At 36.1% G+C, this 26,193-nt stretch overlaps 1 protein-coding gene across 1 annotated transcript in view; it reads left to right on the top strand.

Moving 5' to 3' along the window:
- Positions 1–26,193, top strand: part of Cac (cacophony) — a 200,009-nt gene that overhangs the window by 80,953 nt on the left and 92,863 nt on the right. The window contains 1 exon segment of the mRNA XM_064034849.1: positions 16,008–16,217. Coding sequence (XP_063890919.1) covers positions 16,009–16,217 — 209 coding nt within the window. The 5' untranslated portion in view covers position 16,008.

A 26,193-nucleotide genomic window follows, 5' to 3' on the forward strand; every position in this document is an offset into this window, starting at 1 on the left:
GTGACAGGTCTGGTAGCCTAGCTATCGACGTCAATACCTCACAAGTGACAAGTCGTGAGTTCGAATCTACGTTCATACATCGTCTTTTTGGAAATATTTAAATATATTGTTTCAAGATGAATTTCTTAGAAAATATAACGTTACGGAGAAAAGGAAAGAAACCAGTTTCTGGTACGATGAATGAAAGTAAAACTTCGACTAGTAGCTCGACATTTGACGACGCAAGTAGTTTACCTGATCTATCTCAAGATGTCGCTAGCAGCGAACATGACAAAATATCAGAACTTAATGACCAAATTAACAAACTCACTATTGAACTAAACAGTGCGTACCATAAAATAGAAACACTACTCCAAGAAAATCAGGAACTGAGAGACATAAATAACGAATTAGTAAACTCTGATAGAACTCATCGATACATCTCAGACCGAGTGGATGAAGAAACTATTAAAGAAAACAAATCTACTACGACATCGCAAACAACTATACAAGCTCAAGATATTGAATTACCCAGCAAGAACAGTATAGCCCGTAACAAACAGAATAATAATAGTACCAAGAATAAAACAATCAAGAGATCTCAAACGAACAAATCGCAAACTGAATCCATAACAGCAGAAAAAATACAAGATATTGACACGACACCCAAAGACAGCTTGATACAAGAAGAAAATGCTAAAAAAACATGTACCAGAAACATAGCAAACAGAACAGAAATAATTCAGAAAGCTCCGAAAAATAAGAATAGAATATGTATTGTCAGCACAGATAACAACGTTCTTGCTACTGCCCAAAACGAACTTAAAAATGAGAATAACCAAGTATGTCACTACCTCACTCAGGGAGCAGATATAGAACAGCTTCTTAAAGGAATTGATACAAAGTTATCTGACTTCACATATGACGATTACTGCGTCATTTTAATCGGCCAAGAAGACTTTAAAACAACGAAGGAATATACTAAAATTGTTCAGCACATTCGCTACACTTTAGAAAAAATTAAACATACAAACATAATTATTTGCTTCCCAACATACAACTACGCATGGAGAAGACAACACAGCCTACGCAACTGGAGGATAGAAACGTTTAATAATTTGCTCTACATGGACATTATAACTCATGAACATGCCTACTATCTAGACTCCAACAGGAACCTTGAAGTGGATTACAGCATGTTCAACAGTAAGACTGGATACATAAACCATACTGCATTAAAGATAATTTTCCAGGATCTCAAAGCATTTATAAACGATATAAATAACATTTTCATGAGTAACCAAACTCACTCAGAGGAGAAAACCGAGAGATTAACTAATATTAATCAATCTGAAGACGGAAGATGTAGTGAGGATGCATCTACATTTTTTCGTAACTAAATATCTACATATAATGCATCAAAATATTGCTGGGCTTTTGTCAAAATCTGATGCAATTAGTGTTTGCCTAGAAGAGCTGGAATCGGAAGGAACATTCGTGGATGTTGTCTGCCTTACAGAACATTTCATTATGAAGGGCTATGAGAACTACCTAACCATACCAAACTATGAACTCGCAGCATATTATAGCCGCGATAACAGCAAAAGAGGAGGTGCCTGCATAATAGTTAGAAAGGGACTGCAGTTTAAAGAACTGAAACAAATTAACAAAATGTCTGAGACCGGAGTCTTTGAGTGCTGTGCTATAGAAATAATTAATTATAAGATAGCTGTCGTTTGCCTATACCGAGTTCCAAAAGACACTAATTTTAATTTATGTATGGAAAAACTAGATATACTTTTGCAAGAGCTTAATAACAAATCATTTAAACATATTGTTATAGCAGGAGATTTTAATATTAATATACTAAAAAATACTTATCAAACTAGGGACTTTGAATGTCTACTCCTGAACTACAATTTAAAATTATCTGTTCACCAACCTACTAGACTAAAGAGTCAAACATGTATCGATAACATTGCACATAATGTAAATAAGTCATGTAAGGCACAAGTGTTAGAGCTCGCACTCTCGGATCATACGGCACAATTGATAAAAATACCAGTTCAAAAACACTGTACTATTAAATACTGGCGTTCTAGACGACGCGATTACGATAAAGAATACATTAATAAATTTAAAAATTATTTACGATGTTTAACATTTTCAGATATATACGAAACAAATGACTCAAATTTAGCTTTTAATTCCTTCATGGAAACATTTACATTGTTTTATAATTTATGTTTTCCTATGAAAATAGTCACTACTTACACAACAAAAAAGGCAAATTGGATATCACGCGGTGTCAAAATTTGTAGTAAAAGGAAACGCCATCTTTTGTGGCAATATAGAAGAAATCCCAATGCGAGTAATAAAATAATATTTACAAAGTACTCAAAACTATTCAAAAAAATAATGCAACTAACACAAAAAGCACAAAATAATCATAAAATAAATACCTCCAGCAATAAATGTAAAACCAGTTGGAAAATAATAAATAATTCAAAACACGTTGTTCCTCGTCAAAATATTACAAAAATTAAATTTAACAATAAAATAATAACTTCTCCCCAAAAAATCGCTAATGTATTTAACAATTATTTCATCGAAAAAGTTATTCCAATACAAGGATCTGGAAATAAAGCTTCTTCACAAATTAATAATAGTGAAAAATCATTCTTCATGCCTCCTTGTATACCACAAGATGTTTTGCAAATAATTCGATCCTTAAATAACACCAACAGCGTTGGCCATGACGGAATTTCCACTAACATAATTAAATCCGTCTCATCAGAAATTTGCGTACACTTGAGTCATCTTATAAATTTGTCAATAAGCACAGGTACTTTCCCTGATGCACTTAAAATATCGATTGTAAAACCACTCTTTAAAAAGGACGACGAGGAAGCCGTAGAATGTTATAGACCAATATCACTAGTTAGTATTATTTCAAAAATTTATGAAAAGTATATATACAAGGAAATAAGCAAGTATATAGAAAAAAATAATATACTCGTCAATGAGCAAAAGGGGTTTAGAGAAAAACACACCATAAATATGGCTATATACGATTTCCTGTATAAAGTCATAACAAATGTCGATAGGTCTAATCCTGTCTGCACAATATTCTGTGATATGACCCAGGCATTTGACCATGTAAGACACGATATTCTGTTAGACAAATTGTACTCATACGGAATTAGAGGCAATGTTCTACAACTAATTAAATCTTATTTGTCTGAAAGGAAGCAAATTACCGAAATAAGCTTCATTAAGATTAAAAATAAGTTTGAAGAAGCTTCTCAATCAGAGCCACGCATAGTGAAATACGGGGTTCCTCAGGGTAGCGTGTTAGGGCCACTACTATTTATAATATATATTAATGACCTGCCCAAATCCATCGATCAGCCCGTTACACTTTTTGCCGACGATAGCACAGTAACAATTCAATGCAACAATAAAGGAACATACGATAACGATATTAATAATTCTCTTTCAACAATAATTAATTGGCTTAACAATAACAATTTAAAAATTAATCTTAATAAAACAAATGCAATGCACTTTAAACAACGTACACGTAGTGATAATAACCCTAAAGTAGTTTATAACAACAAAACCATAAAAGAAGTCACCACTACAAAATTTCTTGGTATCACAATTGACGCTAAATTAAATTGGAAAGACCAGGTAGAAATACTTAGCAAAAAAATTTGTAGCTCAGCATATGCATTGTATAAATTAGCACCTTTAATCAATATTAAATCACTTCTTCTAGCATACCACGGCTTAGTTTCATCACACTTGAGATATGGTATAATCTTCTGGGGCAATTCGACTGACAGGGAAGCACCATTCAAAGCTCAAAAAAGATGTGTTCGATCCATGTTTAGACTTAAGCCAACAGATTCATGTAAACCTTATTTTATAAAGTATAAGATATTAACGATGCCATCATTATACATATTAGAAGTTGCTATGTTTGTAAAACAGAATAAACATTTATTTTTAAGCTTTAAAGAATTATCTAGCCGAAGTAGACGTGATAATACTGTCCTCTGCTCACAAAGTGCAAACACGGCATTAATGAGAAAAAGTATATTCTGTATGGCACCCATTATATACAATAAACTGCCAAAAAGTTGGAAGGAAGAAAATTCTAAAATATTTAAAAAACGACTGCAGAAATTCCTAGAAAAGAAAGCATACTACAATATCTCAGAATTCTTAAATGATAAAGTAATTGCTTGAAACTTAAGACTGTTTTGCTAATAGATTATTTATTATATTTTTAACCTAATTTTAAGTAAAATTTCAAGAATGTTCTTTATTTTAAATTTTGCTAGTAGCTTATTTATTATATTTTTAACCTAATTGTAAGTAAAAAATTTAAGAATGTTCCTTATTTTAAATTTTATTTTTTTTGAATATTTGTACGCCTAAGAGGCCAAACATGAATGGTAACTTTATTTTCTTGTATGACAACCTGCATAACTATATGTACACCCATGTTTTTTACAAATAAAGTATCTTGTATCTTGTATCTTGTATCTTGTATCTTGTATCTTGAATTGTCCCTGTCAAAATATTCATAGGTATATTGAGTACCAATCAAGATATAGATACCTACTTAGTATATTAGTATACCTACTTAGTACGCTATTTTTAATCATCTGTGCTTGTATAACTAATGTTAATTTATGTGTAACAATTGTAGACAAACCAATAAATAAATAGTATGTACATTATATGACTTTCGCAAGCTTCATAGCTACATGCTTGTAGAATCAACTCTTAGGAGACTGGTGCTTAACCACTGGACGTATTTAAATAACAAGTAAATTAAATAACAAAAGATACTTAGAGAAATAAACTTATTTCTAACATTAGCATTACACAAATTGAATACAACATTACGCTTTCTAAGTAAAACACTTGTGTTGTTATGCAAATGCAATACTTCAATTAATTAATCTTACACTGCAAACTCATTAGAATACTAGAATTACTAATATACAATTTAAATTTTGCATCTGTTAAGCAATTTTGTTCAAAGGGTAAAAACTTGAGTTTAGGCTTATATTTGAACATACGATACGTATGCACCATCTATTCGAACATGCCGAATTGATAATCCTCCTCCTTATAGTAAAGCCGGCTAAAAACTGATCCAAAATTTGTTCCCAGTAAGTATGTGCCTTTTGCACCTTTTTGCCGAAATGTTGGGGAATTATTTTAAACATCCGATTGAAACTATGTGTTCCAATTTTAGTTTTATGCCTGCGGACGCAGGAAACTACTTTTAACACCCGGATAAAAAATACCCTATATAGCTTTCGAAATAAAACTACTTACTGAATGTAATTGTGTAACCTCTGATAGCGATCCAAATAAATAAATAAACCAAAGTACTTTTTTACTGTAAGTTTCATCAAAACAAGCTCAGTAGTTTTTTGCAAAACACTAAACACACGTCCAATTTTCAAGTTTACAATATTAGTAAGATTCTCAACATTTCTTAGTACACCTACATTTATATTTTTTGCGCATACGGAACTGATTCACAATAATAGGTACATATATTTATCACAAAACAGTCCAAACCAATATCTTTGAATCCGTCTTCAGAAATCATAATAGTAGTTTGACCCTTGTCAGGGCAGGGGTCCGTATCCAATTCGACAGCCACCCTATTTTCTAGACCTTTCCTTGGGAAATAGGACAGCGACTCTCAAATGTTGAACCTTTCACGTTGAAGTATTAAATTATCTCATTTTTTGGTAAATTAATAAAAGACCTTATAGAAATGAAAATAAAAACTGACAGCGTACTGTATTCTTCTGAAACACTTTTAATAGTAATGAAATAGCACACTGCAGACTAAGTTGTCGGCCGACTGTTGATCATTTATTTTTATTAATTCTTTATTGCACACTTAACATAAATATATACAAGGAATCGAGACAGTTTATGTACAACGTCGAGCTTAACCCAGATCATCTGTTGGTTGGCAATAAAATGATTGTAATAAAAATTTTTAGTCGGTCTAATACAGCCTTTACTAAATATCTGATCTTTGTAATGTGCGTACTATCATTCATCTTCGTACTGATTTATGAGCATTAAACAAACTGTCAGCCGACTAAAAGTTTGCAGTTTGCACTCTTAATGTTTGATTCTTTAAGTTTTGAATATAAATATTGGACGCAGTAACAAAGAGTTTTATTTTAATTCATGCGATCAGTTACTACAAATTACGGTCATCACAAAACTTTGAGAGCCACTGAACCGCCCCTTATTTGTTTATGCCAATTCGAGATAGTGTCTCTTTTGTTTAGCCATGAATAACTATGCCAACACGAATTATGCAAATCTATTGTCATTCCTTTACATTTACCTTTGAATATTATATAATTGGGCATTGTAACCCGATGACCCATAATTTGGTTCCCTATAGCATTTCAAGGAATTGGGTCATTGAATTTTGAATTTCAAAATTCTTTGATATAGCTTCATTCATATCATAGGCTGTCATTGAACATCTTTGGCAGTCATTTCGGATAGTCAGAAGCCAGTCAATCTGACAACCAGTCCAACCTAGGAGTATTGGGTTGCTGTGGTAACTGGGTTGAGGAGGTCAGATAAGCAGTGACTCCTTGTTGAATATTGGTTCTCAGCTACACCCGGCTAGACTGGAAGCCGACCCCAGCATAGTAAGGAAAAGGCGAGGCAGATGACAGCTTTCTTTATATTTTTGATAATGCTGATATTTGAAGAGCAGTGGATGTAAAATGAACTTGATAAACCAATATGCACACTCAACAGCAGCACCTTGACTTAGAGAAAAAACGAACTAACTGGAGATTTAGAAGAAAAAAATCAAGCGAATAAAGAGTCTTTTTTTTGTTGATGTCAGCTAAAACCAAGAGGCAGGTACTATAGGCAAATAAATATCCCAACTAACAATGTATGCAGATATAACTAAACTATCAAGAACAGCCTAGTTAAGTGGTTGTGAAGTAGTGCTAAGTTCCTTATTCTCGGTTAAGTGCCGAAACGCGGTTAAAACTAGGTTCAACTTGCGAACTTCACTTCGTTGCTTGAGTAGCTACGGTATCTACATATTGTAGGTACAAAGTTGATGGAACCATCATCATCATCATCCTAGCGTTGTCCCGGTTGCCCTTCCGGGCCCGGGGTCCGCTTTCCTGCTTCTTCTCCTCCACTTCGCTCGGTCTTCGGCATCCCTGGTGGTTAGTCCATTGGCACGCATGTCATCCCTTACGACGTCAAGCCAGCATTTCCTGGGTCTACCCAGTCTGCCCCGGCCGGGCGGAGGCGCCATGGCTAGACATTTGTTCCCCACGTAAGTGGCCGGTTTCCGTAAAACGTGTCCGTACCAGCGTAAGCGACACTCTTGCAGTTTGTCTGCAATGTCACGGACATGAAGGCTGCCGCGGATGCGCGAGTTCCTAACGCGGTCTTTCCGCGTAACTCCACACATCCAGCGCAGCATTTTCATCTCCGTGACCCGCAGCTCCTGCTTGTGCCGCTCAAGCACAGGCCACGCTTCACTGCCATACAAAAGGACAGGCAGGAACCGTCACATCTTATAGTAGAAACAGAATATTTTATAATAAATAAATGCAAAAGGTAATTTCAGGAGTTCTTCAGAGGAATATTTTTTGTTTGTTTGTATGTACCTTAAAGGCCCCGAAACTACTGAAACGCTTGGGAATATCCGGCTACGGGAAAAAGTTCTCCACTGACGCGAATAAAACCGAGAGTAAACGGCTCGAAATGAATAAAACTAAAACAAGCGCTTTCACACTAGTGGATTTTGTAGCGACACATAGATACATACATACAGTATATACATTATGTACCTATATGCAGCAAAAGTCAATATCAATTCGTTACTCTTAATTTTTTCTTTATAAACTTCCCTTTTACATTTCGCGATACTTTATTAAACATGATTTATTATCGAATATATTCTTGACATTTTCTTTAATAAAGAAACACCAATATTGAAAGCAGCAAGTCAAAGCTCTTTCCAAAAGATAAAGAAAACTTTGGCGTATCTTTTTCGAATATTAATGTGTTAACTTACCCACATGTTGTAACTTGTTAATAATTCCGAGGCTTCGATTTATAGCCAGTGAGCTGACAGAAAGTTATTGTTGAGAGAATTATTTATTTTTTAATGTAACATAGATTCTTCCGAATTTTCTCCTTATTAAAGGCTGTAGAGTGTTATGGAAACATTTTTGACACTATTTACTATGTTTTTTTTGTAATTTATCTAAGAGTTGTACGCCTGGATTATGTATTAAAAGGGCGAATATTTTGGATATTAAATACCAATGGAAAGGTACATATTTAATTACAACTATTTAACTGAATACAAAATTAATTTACATTCAAGCAAATCTTTTACAAATCTCAAGAATTGAACTTATTTAATATTTTGAAGAACGTATTTACTAACAAATCTAACCCTGGTTTCAATCATGATTCTCCAGCACCACAAAACAAGATAAAAAAATAAGAATTTTCATACAATTACTTACTGCCGACCGCGAAGAAAACTTCGGAACAATTTGCCAACTTCACGGAACGTTAGTGCTAACAAATAGCCCTTATTATTATTCCGAATGTTGCTCAACTTGCCGAGCAATTAATAGAAAAACTTCTGATGAATATTTCAGACTTAGTTTCAGAGGTGAAGTTATGTTTTGATGACATTTATCTTGTTTTAGGAATATACGGGAATATATATATATTTATATATATATAGGCATTAATATTATAAAATATATATAATATTTTATAATATAAAATATATATAATATTTTATAATATTAATGCCTTGTTTGTGTGCACTACAAAATGACTGAACTGATTAGAATAAACTTACAGCATAAACTACATAGCCCATTATTGAGGATAGTTTTATCGGGTGCGCAAAGACTGGGTAGTATGGAATGCGAGTGCAACCGCACCGGTTAGGTTAAGATAGAAGTTATTATTTTATTTATCTTTACTATAACAAATAATATGCTTCTGAACTATTCATTTAAGTATTTATGTACTCAAAAAAAGTAGGAAAACCTTTAAATTAACCAGTACAATAGTAGTATCGTAGATAGAAAATCCACCATGAAAAAATCACTCATCAAACCACGAAAAGGTTAACGATTTTCGTCCATCCAATACAAAAAATGTTCCCAAAATGTATGAATAGTGTAACATAACATAACGTTGACGTCAATAAAGCCAAGATATTACATTTCACGTTAATAGACGTGTCGTAAATATTTTCCTTCCTACCGTGTTTATTGAAATTAATGGTTTTACGATCCGTTTTTATAGAGGCTCCATATAAAATGCTTTTCGAAATTGATTTTTGGTGTGAGCTGTTATTTTCTTTGTTAATTAAGTTTTCGTTCGTTTAATGAGGTTTGACAGGATAATTTGAACTTACTGTAGACTTTGTTTTTTATGTCCTTAACTCCAATGCCTGGTTTTTGAAAACGGAATAAATTGATTTAAAGTCGACAGGAAAAACAAAATTTACTAAAATAATTGAATAGGCATAGAAAATATAAAAAAAAAAAACAGTAATGCATCCAAACTAATACATTTTATAAATGCGAAAGTAGCTCTGTCTATCTAACTTTTCTTCACGCCTTAACTACTGAACCGATTTGTGTGAAATTTGGTACAGACATAGTTTTGAACTTGAGAAAGGACATAGGATAAGTAATTTTCATCCCGAGCTTTTGAAGAGTTATCTTGGAAACGCGATATAACCGAACTCGACGTGGGCTAAGCCGCGAGCGAAAGCTAGTTTAAAATATAATAATCAGTTTGTTGTTTACGTTCCCTCATCCTTCCCCTAAATAAATAAAAATAAACCATTACCCAATTAGCAAGTTTTCCTAGTAACACGAGAAAAACACGAGTAACAGCTTATCCCGACTCGGTATAAATCAAGTACATAGCCTAAGGGCGCTATTAGTCCCGACTTCAATCCGATAGGCTACAGAATTTATTGACGCCTAAGAGATAATGAAACTAGAATATCTTTTGGTTAGTTAATGTGTTCTTTTAGCTGGTGTAAATGACTGTAAGACCTTGGTCGAAAAGTTCTGTAAGGGCCTTACAGTAAGGCCCTGTTATTTTTTTAAGAGCTAGTTGTGACCCTCGAAGCTTGAACTAGTCCATCTATGTAAGTGCGATTTTTTTTAGCTTTTTTTAGAGGATATGTAAGAGAGGCATAATGTACTTCTAAAACTTAAAATCCCAAATTCATAATTGCGATTGAAAGCCAAAAGTGATCATGATAACATGACACTTCTATTTGGGAAACTCAAATTCTCTTTGAGTAATAACTTAGCTTGATAGCTCATCAAACAATGAACACTTAAATAAAATTCAGCTAACAATCATAATCTTTCAGAATTGAAACCACTATCCTAAAAACCTTCTCCTCACCAACTCCCAGCTTCAATACTAGCAGAGATCTTCCACTCCATAGGTACTATACAACTCAAGCATTTATTACAAACAAAACATTGACACAAACAATACACGAGAAAATCCAATTTTATTCGGGCACGTAACTGCGCTATCATTAGAGGACAGTCGCCGAAGCTCGCGTTATCCTTAACACGACGTGATCCGGCTCACCACTTCGTGTTAGAGTGACAACACTGATGAAAGAATTTATAGAGGTGATACACATATGTATTAAGAAACTAAGGAAATTAGGAGAGGATGTTGTGCTGTATTGTTTTTGGCATACAACTGTCATTTTAGCAACATTAAATACAGTAACACTAAAAAATAGAATAAGTGATAGAAGTTATCAGAAATCTGAACTGTAAAGGAGATCATTCAAGTCTCGAACATTTTGTACCCAAAAATGAAAGTGCCGGCCAGAAGAAAAAAATAGTAGATTCTTGTAGAGAATAATGCCCTGAACATTTTTTACTACTACAAGAATTGTCTACAATTAACCCCCAGGCTGCTATTTGACTTTGAAAATAGCAAAAAATCCCACAATTTTTGGAGCATTACATTACGGCCCCAAACTGGAAAAGGTAGCCGCTGCCTTCAAAGGACTCCTGCCCAACCTGGGAAGTCATCAAACGACCCCCCTCCCGCTGTGGGGAAGTCAGATTCTTACTGACTAAAAGAAGAAGACTGACTAAAACCCATCATGGGGAAACCAGGGCCGGGGTAATTCTTTCGAACAATCCCGCAGCCCCGATAGGCGTTGTCCCCGCTAAAAATATCGTAGGATTCTTGTCGAGGATGCCCTGACGATTTTTTACTTTTATAAGGAACGTCGTCGTTAACCCCCAGACTGCTATTAGAGTTTAAAGTGAATATAAAATCTATACTTGAATGTTACGACAAATACGTCCACAGTATTTTTTTAACTAATTGAACGTCTACGATATGCCCTCCCCCCACCCTATTGCTGCACTCCGAGGAAACTTACTGATTTAAACCCTGTCATGTTCCTTCTGATAATGTACCAGGGCCGCGGTAACTCTTTCGAACAATCCCGCAGCCCTGGCGGGCCCCATTTGGGTTTGCTGACTGTTTGAGGAGGGCTTGGGTCAACGCTCGCCGCCGACACAGGTCTGTTGTTTCCAAGGAGGCGGAGGGACGATGAGCCTCCTAAACTCACCGCCCGCAGACCGACATCTATGGTGCCGGGATTCTTCTCGACAAACGATGCGCGTGGTATCTTCCACGTCCACGGCAGCGGCTGGGATGAGATGCGCGAACTCTCAGTTATTCCACCGCCTCCTTCTCTGGCATGCTTCACAGAAGGAGACGAAGGCATCCCATTCCCCCTCGCCCCTATAGAATTTCGAGTGGGTCATAGTCCCTCTGTCTCCTTGGAGACAACATGTGTCGTCGGCATGCATTGTTTACGCCCTCCTCATAGAGTTAGCAAACCCCAGGTGGCCCACCAGAGCCAAAACATGCCGGGGCTGCGGGATTGTTCGAAAGAGTTACCGCGGCCTGGCTTCATGGTCAGATGGAAAATGGTGGGTTTAAATCAGTAAGAGGCTAATCGGAGCTAATCAGTGTAGCAGGGTAAACCGTAATCGTAGACGTTCGGTCAGTTAACAAAAAAACAAAACCGACTCCCAAAAACACTGAAATGCAAAAAAAAAACTATTCTTAGGTGCATCGGCCTAGAAGTCGGTGGCGTATAAACTCAGGAACATCCATTAGACACTGTGTTTTTTTTTTTTAAGTTTTTTATTCTTGGCTTTTCAGTGACAAGCATAGTTGTCACTATCCACATTTGTGGAATGTTTTCATTAATACGAATAATATAAGCCCAAACACGAAGTAGTTTACATATTCAGTTGTCGAGTTCCCTCGACCTTCTCCGGTCTCCATCATCAGGTCAGCTCCAAACCTTCACAGTTGCAAAGGTCTCGTCAATACAAATAATATAATATAAGCCCAAACACGAGGTAGTTTACATATTCAGTTGTCGAGTTCCCTCCACCTTCTCTCGTCTCCATCATCAGGTCAGCTCCAAACCTTCACTGTTGCATAGTGTTATCAGACGTACACCTCATTGTCAAGTTTTTAACCTATGCACGCCTACATTTTCGAAAGTTGCCCTCGATTCCTCAGGGTTTCCATCATCAGATCCTGACCTGGTGATTATGGGACTACCTGGAAGGTATACCCTATCAAAAAAAAAAAAACTAAATTGCAAATCGGTTCAGGCGTCTTCGAGTAGTCGGTGAACATACATAAAAAAAGATCCCGACGAATTGAGAACCTCCTCCTTTTTGGGAAGTTGGTTAAAAAAATACTGTGGACGTTACTTGCCATAACATTCAAGTATAGATTTTTTATTCACCGTTCTCCCACTTTAAACTCAAGCAGCAGCCTGGGGGTTAACCGAAGAGGTTCCTTATAATTGTAAAAAATCGTTAGGGCATCCTCGACAAGAATCGTACGATATTTTTGCGGGACAAAGCCTATCGGGGCTGCAGGATTGTTCGAAAGAATTACCCTGGCCCTGGTTTGATGACTTCCCAGGTTGGGTAGGAGTCCTTTGAAGGCAGCAGCTTCCTTCCTCAGTTTGGGGCCGTAATGTAATGCTCCAAACATTGTGGGATTTTTTGGTATTTTCAAAGTCAAATAGCAGCCGGGGGGTTAATTGTAGACGATTCTTGTAATAGTAAAAAATGTTCAGGGCATTATTCTCTACAAGAATCGACTATTTTTTTACTCTGGCCGGCACTTTCAGTTTTGGGTACGAAATGAATGATCTCCTTTCAGTACTTACCTATTATTAAAATTTAAGTATATTTTTCTCAAAATACTGGGTGTTGTGTGCATATGTAATGTATATTTGTAAATGGCATCACGATACATAATAAAGCACTTTAATGGGGAAAATTTAAAAACAAAGAACGAAAATGAGGATCATACATTTATTTAAACAAGCTTCCACCTTCAGTTACGTCTTTTTTATGCACCCAGATTAAAACTTAAAGATTATCTCAAACCACTATATTTTTCAAACTGTTCAGCTGTAGAATATCAGCACAGACATAATGAATAACTACTGCAATGAATTGTTTATCCACTCAAGGATCTCTCACGCAAGTTGGCGACCGCGACTCTGACACTAAGCCGCTATCCGCAGAACTCTCTAAATTGATCCACCTGTTGATTCGGATAACTCACAGGCCGGAAAAAAGTAAATAGATTCTCTTAAACTATCATATCTTTTCAAATTCTGCTTTAGAATATTAGCATAGACAAATTAAAAATATAGTCTCCTTGATTTTTATTCGCCATATCCTCACAAAGATGCATCACATATTCCCACCTCCAAGTAAAGACAAAGTTGGCGACCGCGGGTCTGACACTAAGCCGCTATCCGCAGAACTCTCTAAATTGATCCACCTGTTGATTCGGATAACTCACAGGCCGGAAAAAAGTAAATAGATTCTCTTAAACTATCATATCTTTTCAAATTCTGCTTTAGAATATTAGCATAGACAAATTAAAAATATAGTCTCCTTGATTTTTATTCGCCATATCCTCACAAAGATGCATCACATATTCCCACATCCACCCAAGGACAAAGTTGGCGACCGCGGGTCTGACACTAAGCCGCGATCCGCAGAACTCTCTAAATTGATCCACCTGTTGATTCGGATCACTGCCTTATATGAGATTTGAGAGATTCTCCCGCGATTCATTACGTATTGCCTGTTGCTTGCAGATGAATGAAATGTTTAGGTGTCGGTAATTGAATTGCGATTGAAGTGTTTTGATGTGAACAGTATTGTGGGTTAAATGTGTTTAGAGTAATTTGTTAACACCAAATAATCTCACAGAAAAATAAATACATATGGTGGAAGAACTCGAATAATGAATTAGTAACTTTAGGTTACAGGATACATCACACAGCAGTGATGTTCTTTAATCCCAAAATCTAATAATAAATCTAAAGTTATAATAATATTCTAGCTTATTAAAAATTAGTAATGTGGGTGTAGGTCTGACCGCTAATGAATATGCAATTAGTGTAACTATTTCTAAATGTTATAACAACACTTGACGTAAAGTTGTTGAACTTTGAGTGAATTATCACAAGTTTGATATTTAAATTCGTCGAATAAAAACAGATTTTAAAGTATGGCATTACTAATATTCTTTGCGGTTTCACCCACGCTTCAGGATGTCACTACTTTCCGCAATCGGTTGAAAAGGACCTAAGTCCTTTATTAGTCTATATATACTGTAGGGACACACGCATACAATATTCGGAATCTTCCCATATTTTAATAACTGTGTCTCATCTTATTTGATACTAATGAAAGTACCTTCGTTTAGTCTCGGGAATCTTAATGAATATTGTAAATTAATGTGTAATGAGAAGCTGCGGTGCTTTGAGGTGACAAGTTATGGTTGCTCTGCCTACGCGCTTTATTTTCATTAAAATGTACGTTTAGGCAGTCAAGTAGCTACGTATATAATTAACGCACATACTTATAATATTTTACGTTCATACATACCCATATATTTTTTTCTTAATTAACAAAGACACCTTTGGGGCTTGATCTTAGTAAAAAACCCTATTTTGTATAAATTCATAAATATACTTCAATCTTCCATTAGTTTTATAAAAAAGTGTAAAATTAGTTTCACCGTTCCTGGCAACCCGAAGATAGTTGTGGTCACCTTAATTAGAATATTTGTAGGTTTCCGTGGATGGAGACAGCCGACCACTGAAGCTGGGAGGCACTCTAATTATCTGTGAAGTTGCAGAGGGTTTTTATCAATTTAAAGAATTGGAATTGGAAATAAGATAAAATTGTAAGAATTTAAAATAATAATTAGACTACAACATTTCCTGGAGCATTTCTGTGTAATGTAACATTCTAGCGAATAGTACAATACAGGCAAAAGCTCAGTCTCCAAAGCATTTCCATGTAATGTAACGTTCGTGCGAATGCTCGGCGTTATGTTACGGGTAAATGCTCACAGCGAGAGTGCATTTACCAATCTTTCGTCCCTCTCCGCGCATCTCGCAACCGCACATCGCCCGCACTTGGCTCCACGAAATGTTACACCAATATGCTCGTTGGTTTGTAACAAACAGGCGAGCGTGCTCGACGTTTTGTTCATAAGAGGATGATACACTAGAACATCTCAAAGAGCGGCTCGTTGTTCTGTTACAAGTAAATGTTGTAGTCTATACTCACCTTTACAGTTTTAAATTATCAACAGTCTCGCAACTTTTACCTCTTCTTAAACAGTACTTAGGTAGCTTAGCAACATAGGAATCTTCCAAAAATCCTATCAGGGAGTAAGATTCTGCAAAAAGCGGAAAAATAACCATGTGTTGGAAATTAACTAAGGTTTTACATAGCATCTACGAACAAAAAGCTTTCTACAGATTTTCTAAAAGATAAAAAATAAAATACCTTAACCAATTTTTCTCCATTTTCCCACAGGATGCTGGGCGGCGTGGGCGGACGGCACGCGTCCGTGCGCCGGCGCGGCAGCTCGCCGGGCGTGCGCCGATACGCGGCAGGCGCGGCCGCCGCAGACGACTCGCCGCCGGCGTCGCCCCGCCCCATGCGCCGGCGCCGCGCCGCGCTCGCTGCGCAAGACCACAAGACCTGCGCGCTTATACATACCAGGCTCAAGCTGGGGGATATTATGTAAGTTCCTTTTTATTTATTTATTTACCTAAGGGTGCCACATTACCACCTAATATGGTTCTTTTTAAAACTCAGAGAAAACGTAAGCAAACAAGTAAATTCAAATTCAAAACAGTAGGTATGAGTAGTCCGTAGGTATGAGAGGAAATTTTAATAACGGTATAAAAAACTGTATTTTGTAAAAAAAAAACTTGTTTTGAAAGAACTTTATAGTAAACCTTTCAAATCTTACTGGATTTGATTTGCTACTGCAAAGGAAATAACAAAAATAAACAAAGGAGAAACGTCAATTAAGCTTACAGCTCTATGTAATCCAAAACTGTTATAAAATTAGTGTAAACTACTTTATCTAGGTCACACCAACGAACCTTGAACCTAGACACTTTATTTGTAAATCAGTGAGTTTATAGGTATGAGTTACACAAATGTCAATTGCATCACCCAATCAGAGCGTGGAGTTTGATTAGATTAACTAAATCGCTTCAAAAGAGACGCGCGTCCGACAGTAATTAAGAAGGCAAAGTCATAGATCACAGTCTAACACTACCCTTATAATCAAATTATACTATTATGTGTCTATTTCACACGTTAAAACAAGACTTGATGATCTAATTTGGTGTTACCGGTAATTGAATTTAAGCTAACCAACTTAGTCGAGGTTCTAATAATTTTGTTGAGAAATTCCGGTTATACAACATACACCAATAACGAATAATGATAAAATGTCCGAATTGAAAACCTCCTCCTCTTTGGGAAGTCGGTTAAAAAGTCGGTCAACAGGACAATGTAATTAAACGTGGTGCATGCCTAAAGACGGACAACTTGACAGCTAACCCAAAAAAATCTAAATATACACATTCAAAATAACGAAAGGCCACGATTTTACAGTAACCCAAACAAAAAGAAAATCAATAATACATAAATAGAATATAAATTGACCCACTTTATGCAGATGTAAACAATTCACCAAGTTTCGGCTCTTCTCCTAATGAGCGCTTTGGGTTTGGCAATCAAAGAAATAATATTTTTAGCCAAGGGCCCTGGATAAAAATATTATTTAAATTCTCGCTAAATCCTTGCCGAAGTTCTGGGTTGCTTTAAAATTACCATTTGATATGTTAGACTGAGACTACATAGATACATCTTGGTTCTTATTTACTAGAGACAACCTTTTAGAAGGCACCTCTTAATATCTTTACAATTACAGCCAAATGTAAATAGGTAGGGTTTAAAAAGACTATTTTTACAAGAACATCACAAAGTTATCTTTCAACTCATATTTTTTATCTTTATATAATGTGTGTCGCCCTCTATCTGTTCATCCGAGAAGCTTTCAGTTTTGATACTGAGCTCCATTTCAGGCTTGTCAGGCCGAAAACTTTAGTAAGAACCAACATTACAAAACAACGCCATCTACCGGCAGTAACACGAACTGCTATTTAAAGTTATCCTGTAGCGCCATCTGGCGCTCTGAAACCAATGACGGGAAAACTTGGAACTAAAATTATCCTGCGACATGGACGCCCGTCCTTTCATGCGGGAAAATTCGGAACTACGGCACTGCGACGCTAGAGACATCTAGCTACGTTTATGATAGATCCACAGAGGAGACATTTGAGCTACTAAAACTACAGGCTACTACGGTTACGCTTATTCTACGTTTACGTTCACTCCCAATAGATGGCTCTGCTAGTTTCATATTGAAGGAAAATGAGCGAAAATGTCTTTGACTCGTGTCTGACATACTTGGCCTAATTTCGTGTTTTAAGAAACGTGTAACGCGACTTCTTAACGTGAATAGATCAGCTCAATAATATGAAGATTGACATTTTAAAAATATATTATGTTTAGGTAGTGTTACTTAAAACTATATTTACCTATATAGACTTATGTGATCTAACCAAAATGTCTAAAATACATGACCTATCCAAAAACGAGTCAACATTCGTCGGCCCACCGCAACCAACAAAGGCCTATTCGTTCAAGTATTCCATTCGATGCTATCGATTGGAAATTCAATTTCCATTCCGAGTCCAAAACAGAAGACGGTCGGTTTCAATTCTGTAATAATGGAGTCCCGCGAAGTCGTCCGTTCGGTACGTTGGGCTAGTGTAAATGGAGCAAACTTCGTTCCTGCCCCACGTGGCTAGATGCCATTTATTGATTTCCGGAGGAGAACGAGACGGCGCCATACCACAATTTGTTGCACTATTTTCCTTCTTACTCTTTCGCCAATATATGACCTATTTTTATGCCGCTTTCCCTATATTAATACAGCCTAAGTAATTAGGTGAAAAGTTCGGTTGGCGCGATGTAATCTAAGCAGTAGCTCGGTTATAATGATTGTGTTTGTTTTTTTTGTAGCTGTAGTTGGTTTGTGTTATGTTGAAATACTATTCGAGTCATTGAGTAGGTACGGATCTTTACAATTATTTGAATTTTTCAGATATTTAACATTGAATAATAATGCGTTTGTGGTTTACGTTAACGTTTAGCGACACTTTTTTAAGTTCTTCGGCATTCGTTGATATTTTTTCCAGTAAATTAGTTTGGAGCGTCAACTACCATGAAACTTAATTTAATCAAACAGAGAGAAGTGTCTTTATAAAACGTTACTTACTTAGTTACTATTTAACATTATATAATACATATAATTGACCCAAAAAACTAGTAACATAGAAAAAAAAACACTATTCGGTACCTATTAATCACCGCAACGAGCAACAATAAAATTGTAAAGCGTACTGTAAATCACCGGGGATTAGCACCGCGTTAATTGAACTTACTTTACACTTGATGACAATGATAGTCAAACAATAAACAAAGAATTTACTAATAACAAAATCACCATTATCCAGTAATCACCGAAACGAGCAACAATTGTCGGGAGCACTGTAAATCACCGGATTACCGGTCGGCCGGCGGTCCGACGCACCTGCAGTCACGGCTTGCGATATAAACAACAAAATCACTAATAATAAAAAGTCACCATTACACAGTATTCAGTAATCACCGCAGCGAGCAACAATTGTCGGGAGCACTGTAAATCACCGGATTACCGGTCGGCCGGCGGTCCGACGCACCTGCAGTCACGGCTTACGGCATAAACACCGGGGATTAGCACCGCGTTAATTGGACTTATTTTACACGTATAATGTATATGTATCGGTTATATTGTGTTATTACGTCATAATTCACTGTTATTATAGGGGAGGAAGGCGTTGGTCACGCTTCTAAAGTTAAACCTTAGTTGACTTATATTGGTCTTCAAGTGTTTGGTATGGAAATAAAGTAAGAGCTGGGAAATATGATCATGCTTCGTAGAGCCTTTTTTCGGATTAAGGTAGATTATTGTAATCTAACATGGGTTTTCTACTTTTCCAAAAATCAAAATCGTGTTTCAATAGGACATACTATCGGTGATATTTTCAAAAGCCGGGACACTGATAATTTACTAAACTAATTCATTAATTGATTTATTATTATTTACTTGTGGTCTACTAAGCGTTAACTACACAATTCAGAATTTAAATTATAATTATTATTTAATGTGCATTCGCGCATACCTAGGATCAGTTCACATAATCCCCATAAAAAGTAACTACTACAATATTTTACAAACTTATCCATTATGCTGCAATATTATGTAGTTATCCAGCTAAGCTAGGCTTACCATGTTTTAATTTGTTTTTATATATCGCAAATCAAAAATACACTTTGCTCTTCCGTCACCTAAAATAGTCTCTATACCAAATGCATTTTAACTGGCTAAATAAAAACTGCAGTCTCAATTAAAATTCTTATAAAAAAGCGCAAACAGAGAAACGCAAGCAATATAATACAATAAGAAAACAAAAGAAGATAACGCTAGTGTTGTCACAAATCAGCAGAGCTATAAACGAGTGCAATCCTTTACGAAGAGGCGATAACGAAGGAGTTCGCGAAACAACACGGAACTTAAAATAATTGAATCTTGTGAAACAATGTAACTATGTAGCTACTCTACTTTTTGTGACACCTCCGTTTATAAATCCTGTCAATACATAATGTGTCATTTTTTTTTTGTTGTAGATAAGTTTTAGTAATAAATGAACAAATAAGGCTTTGGTACATATCCGCCTCGAAGGACAAAAGAATTACTATGTGTGTACAACCACCACAAACTGCACTTTTGTGAAAAATAAAAGAGCTGTATTTTTATGTACCTAAACGTATGGGCTGGTAGATCCTAAATATATTTAAGCTCTTGTCAGTAATTCAGCAAGACAACGCAAAACTTACAATACCCTTCTACATTTTTTATATCACCAGCAACACCACAAATTATAATCAATTAACATATAACCCAACAAACTCATGTCGTACTTAAACTAGGTGACGACAAAAAAAACAGTTTGCATAGTAAATGAACGTTAAAATAATTGAAGTCGCGAAATAACGACGACACTACATTTTGTAGGCCGTCTAGTTTTTGCTTTGTGCGAGCGGCCCCGGGTGTAAATGCATACTGCTCGGTGCATACTGGTTGTAGGTAGGTTATGTACGGGAGTGACGTTACTATGGGTGAAAGTCGGTTGATAGTCGCGTGAGGTGTTAAGTGGTAGATTTGTCTTCGTAGGATCATTTAATTTTCGAGTCCTTTACATCAGGATTTACAAATCTTAGGAAAAGTATATTGGTGTTAATTCCGCGAGACAATAAATAGAGGCTTGGATGCAGGATGTAGTCCTACTCTAATACATATGCTAAGTAACGCCTGATTGATGAACAAGTAATAGCGGCTCTAAGAATCCTACTTAGGTATACCAAAGCCTGTATAGAAAATTCACTGAAAATCATCAGTATCATAAACAGCAGATTATTTAATGCCTCACTTCTGATGGACAAAGTCTTTGAACCTTATCCCTACTTCACATGACACATCTAACTTCTACCTCGTCGTACCATTTAGGTACAGTCCAAAAACATGCATAAAAAAACTGCACATAAAAGGCACACGTCGACATGACCGAAAATCCCCTTTTTAATTTATGGTGGAGGCAGCTTTGTACTTGGCGTGTGAAATTATTTTCCTCTCCTAGCCGTACGAACGAAGCCCGTTTGTCCTATATGCCTTCACTTTACCGTTTCATGCAAGCGTGAACAGGCGTTGTATGTATGTTTTTTTTTCAGCCTTGTTTGCTGGTCAGGACTTGTCAGTTAGATAAAATTTGAAAACATGATAGTTCAATTTTAATGTCATATTAATGTAGATAGCTTTATCTTTTGTATCGCTTTAATTTTATCGTTGTCCCCATGAATTGTATTGATCACTTTAAACTTGTCAGAACTTCGATCTTCCTGGTAGAGAATGATTTCCTAAATAGTGTATAGTGTAATAATTCTGTTGTCGTACTATTATGTGGTCATAACATTGTGTGAAGTAGGTATGTCATCAGGATCGCTTCAAAAACCACTATTCTACTAATGTGTCAAAAGTTTTGAGCCATTCCACGCAGGAGAAACGTACATAAGTCCATGTAAATACACTAACAGCTCCTTTACACAGTCAATATATAATTGGCGCTAAATGAACTAGCTTTACACCGATAGTTACCAAGGGAGGCGTCACTCCCTATACTTGCAGGGAGCTCAAAGGATCGTTCAATGCAAATGGCTTGCACTCACGGCGTGAATCGGTAAATGACAGCCGGGACCTTCAGTTTAACGTGCAATCCGAAACATAGTCATTGGTGTCCAAAATATACTTAGAAAGTACATACAGACTTAGAAAAGTTGCATTGGTACTTGCCTGACTTTGAAGCCGCACACTCTTACTTGAAATGTTGGTTCGGTTCTTTACCCATTAGGAGCCCACGACTTCTCCAAAATTGTTCTATATACATATACTTGAGTTCATGTAAATACACTAACAGCTCCTTTACACAGTCAATATATAATTGGTGCTAAATGAAATAGCTTTACACCGATAGTTACCAAGGGAGGCGTCAGTCCCTATACTTGCAGGGAGCTCAAAGGATCGTTCAATGCAAATGGCTTGCACTACGGCGTGAATGGGTAATGTGAACGCTTTCAAAGTGTAGGTGAAGCATGGTGCAAGGTTTTACATGTCTGATAGGTGTAATTAAAATATGAGCAAAATAGATGTTTTGGGTTAATGATTCTCGCCTGTGTATCTATAGATTTGATTTTTTGTCTTCCAAGTGGCTTTTAGGTTACTCCTTGTCAATTTCTGTAGTATCCATTTATAAATTGGTATGTATTTTATATTGTTGATTGTAGACCATTATATAAATACTACACCAATTACGATAGAGTAATTGTATACAATAAAATTCTTGACTTGTCTTTTTTTTACCCATTTAATTATACCACTTTACAAGAGCTTTCCCTTTTTTCAGAATAGTCTATTACCTTCTTCACGTACACATTTAAAAAACCATCATTTTCTCCTTCATTCTTCATGAAAACTTCATTTTATTATAAGGTGCACTAATAAAATCATTTAAGTTCACCTCTTTCTAAATATTACAAAAGTAAAGAGCTATCTATACAAGATTGCGCCTGCACTTACCTAGTGACAGCCAATTACTTACAAGCACTACCGACTACCCACAATCCATTTCCGGGCAACCTTTGAAACTCGTGTAGGATGAAGCATATGTGATGCACTTGCATTTCCACATTTTTCGCATTGTACATATTTACTCGTACATGACAGTTGGAATAAGCAAACACGTTATGTATGTCTAGTTTTCTCTCTTCCGATATGGGAATTTTGGTTTGGCGTTCTAGAAAATATAACTTGAATCATGAGACTTTCGCAGTCATTTATAGCACTAGATTTTGTTTTTGTGACTGTATAGAACAAAACTGAACGAGTTTCAATCATGTAAATTTTTAGATACGGATGGACGAAGGACCACTTTTTAACCACTACTTAGTTTCCGACCGCTGCTACAACCATGACCCTAAGCAACTACTTCCCGTGTCCATTTGGGGATGAAAAATATCCTCTGTAATTCTATTTGTTTCAAAGTACCTTCCCACCAATTTTTAGATATGTAGTTTCAGCCTGTCTTGAGTCTCAAATTGTGTTACTAATACTAGGTACTTTCTTTTGCAAATATATGTATAGATTTGGTCTATCGAACATTGAAACACATACCACAGCTAGTACAACACATAAAGAGATGCGGCCAACCTCCCGATCTCGTGAATAGTGGAGCGAAGCCGCAGCTAAGTAGTCGCACTGCAGCTCCCATTAATGTTAAGGTGTGGCCGATGTACTTGACAATCACAATATGCGTGGTACTGTACGTGTGTGAATATGCATGTTAATAGGATATAGTCGTAGTGCATATGTTGTTAGTTGACTGCGTTGCACAAAAAAAGGGTACTGTGTTATTTTCTGACAGGTGTAAGTATGATATCTTTGTTGAAGAAACAGAAGGCAAAAGAAAGCTTTTTAATTTCATTTGTAAAGCAAATCACCTCAAACCTGTTTAGCCTGTCATTGACACAAAAAAACTATTGTCAAAAATAATTTCAAACACAAGAAAGTGTTTTTTTTTATTTCTTTAATGTAATTTACGATTGTTGACAACCACTTTAAATCCTTCATAAGTTACCTATAATCATTTCCTTTTTTTCTTCCTGACTCTCAGATTGAACTTAAACACATTTTCCAAATTCTGTATATCTGTTTATCTTTCTAATTTCACAACATTATATCTTCGCTACTTAGCGACTCATGTATCTAGTGAGAACCGTCCATTGTTCGAGGTTGACACCTTTCCTCGTGGGTCAATTGCACCGGAGCCGGGTCACGGCATCTACTAAGCATGTGAGTCTGATGCGAGTCTTGTTTGTGATGCTTGTCTATCTATCTGTGTTATGTAGGGGCAATGGTTTGTACCTACACAAATATCTATAATGTTCACTATTTTTATTATCTCTCTATTTAAACAACATAATATCTACGCTACTTAGCGACTCATGTATCTAGTGTGAACCGTCCATTGTTCGAGGTTGACACCTTTCCTCGTGGGTCAATTGCACCGGAGCCGGGTCACGGCATCTACTGAGCCTGTGAGTCTGATGCACCCTTGTTTGTGATGCCTGTCTATCTATCTGTGTTATGTAGGGGATAATGGGCTGTATCTATAAAATTCACTATATTTATCTCTCTATTTAAACAGAATAATATCTACGCTACTTAGCAACTCATGAATCTAGTGAGAACCGTCCATTGTTCGAGGTTGACACCTTTCCTCGTGGGTCAATTGCACCGGAGCCGGGTCACGGCATCTACTGAGCCTGTGTGTCTGATTCACCCTTGTTTGTGATACCTGTCTATCTTACTGTGTTATGTAGAAATGGTACCTAGGTATATTTTTAACTAAGTTAGTAACAATATTTACATATTAAATTGAACCCATATTTACAATCTGAGAAAAGCTCAAAAACCAAAAACGAAAAAAAATTGGTCCTTTTCGCTGTCTGTCCGTCTCTCTGATGTGTGTGATGTATAATTTACACACTAATATTGTAAAGAATTAAAGTTTGATCTGAAGTTAATGTGCTGATTTAAAAAAAAAATTGCAATATAAAACCACGTAACCACGAAACTGCTGAAAGAAGGATGATGACTTGATTTACATTGAATTGTTTAGGTAAATAGCGTTTTAATCCCTCGATCAATCTACCCTTATTCCTTCAGCTGTATATCAAATTGTGTAATCATATGAACACTGTACTTCTTAGTCATTTGTAACAATAACCCAATTAATTAATTATTCTTTAATTGATTACAAACATTGTTACATCCAAGATTCACCTCAAGCTCTTAAGTAGAATCAACTAGCAAAAGGTACATAGAACCGTTTTAAGCAAAGTTAAGTTAGAAGTTGAACGTTCAAAGATTGCAACGCTACAGTTGCCGGCTGCTGACCTATTTCACTACTTAACTTTTTAAACTACATTTGACCTGATAATAGTTTACGATTTCCTCTTAAGATCTTTAATTAATTTCAGCTTTCAATTTTAGCTCTTAATTTTTGAAGTGCTTATCCGTTTTGTACCATTTTAAATTGAAATTTGCTATTAACTAATTACTTAAAACTATTAAGCGGCATAAGTTTAGAAAACTGACCCGTTATACGGCGGAAAAGGCTAGGCAAATTATTTCCAAAATCGGTAAAAAAAGCAAAAAATTGTGAAAAAGTAAAAAAAAACACAGTTTTACATAAAAAATCCACACAGAAATTTCTATGACCTATTTTTCGCAAAATATAAAAACAAAACTCATTACATCAAAAATCCTTTTCACCCCCATAAAAATCCAAAATGCAAAACCCGAATCAAAAAAGCGTACACGATACAAAAAAACGCGAGTACAAACGCCCTCTCGCGTTACTACGTTGCACACTTCCACGGTTGCAATGCACCGGTCATCGACCTCGGTCAGTAGGTCAACCGGCGCCGCAGGACACTGCATCCCCCTTCCGTACTTGAACTTTGCGATTGACGGCCTGAATAACTGGGTGAACGTTTGTAGGGAATCGGTAGGGATGTTCGTGGAATTCAGGCGGCTAGTAAATAAGCTGCAGTCTGTTGTACGCAAAACGCGTTTGTTTATTTATGTTGTTAGTATTGTAGGTTAGTGGGTACGTGTCATCGGTGTTGGTTGTTTTTTTTTTAATTTGTTGTATTAATTATGTTTGTTTATCAATGCCAATATACATAGAGAGGATGTGTATGTTTATTTTTTTATTTCAGGTGTATATTTTTTTATGTGAACACTGTTGAAAAAGTGCATTTATTTATAAATTAATGCTTGATAAAAGCCGTATTAAGCAATTTGTCCTAATAATTAGTAACAGAATTTGACAAGTCAATGGACATGCTTTGCTAGCCTTTGCTCTCCGACGTTTTTTTTAAATCAAACTTTAGTATGATTTAGGAATCTAAACAA

The sequence above is a fragment of the Helicoverpa armigera genome, chromosome 5 (genome assembly GCF_030705265.1).
Source record: "Helicoverpa armigera isolate CAAS_96S chromosome 5, ASM3070526v1, whole genome shotgun sequence".
Classification (NCBI taxonomy): domain Eukaryota; kingdom Metazoa; phylum Arthropoda; class Insecta; order Lepidoptera; family Noctuidae; genus Helicoverpa; species Helicoverpa armigera.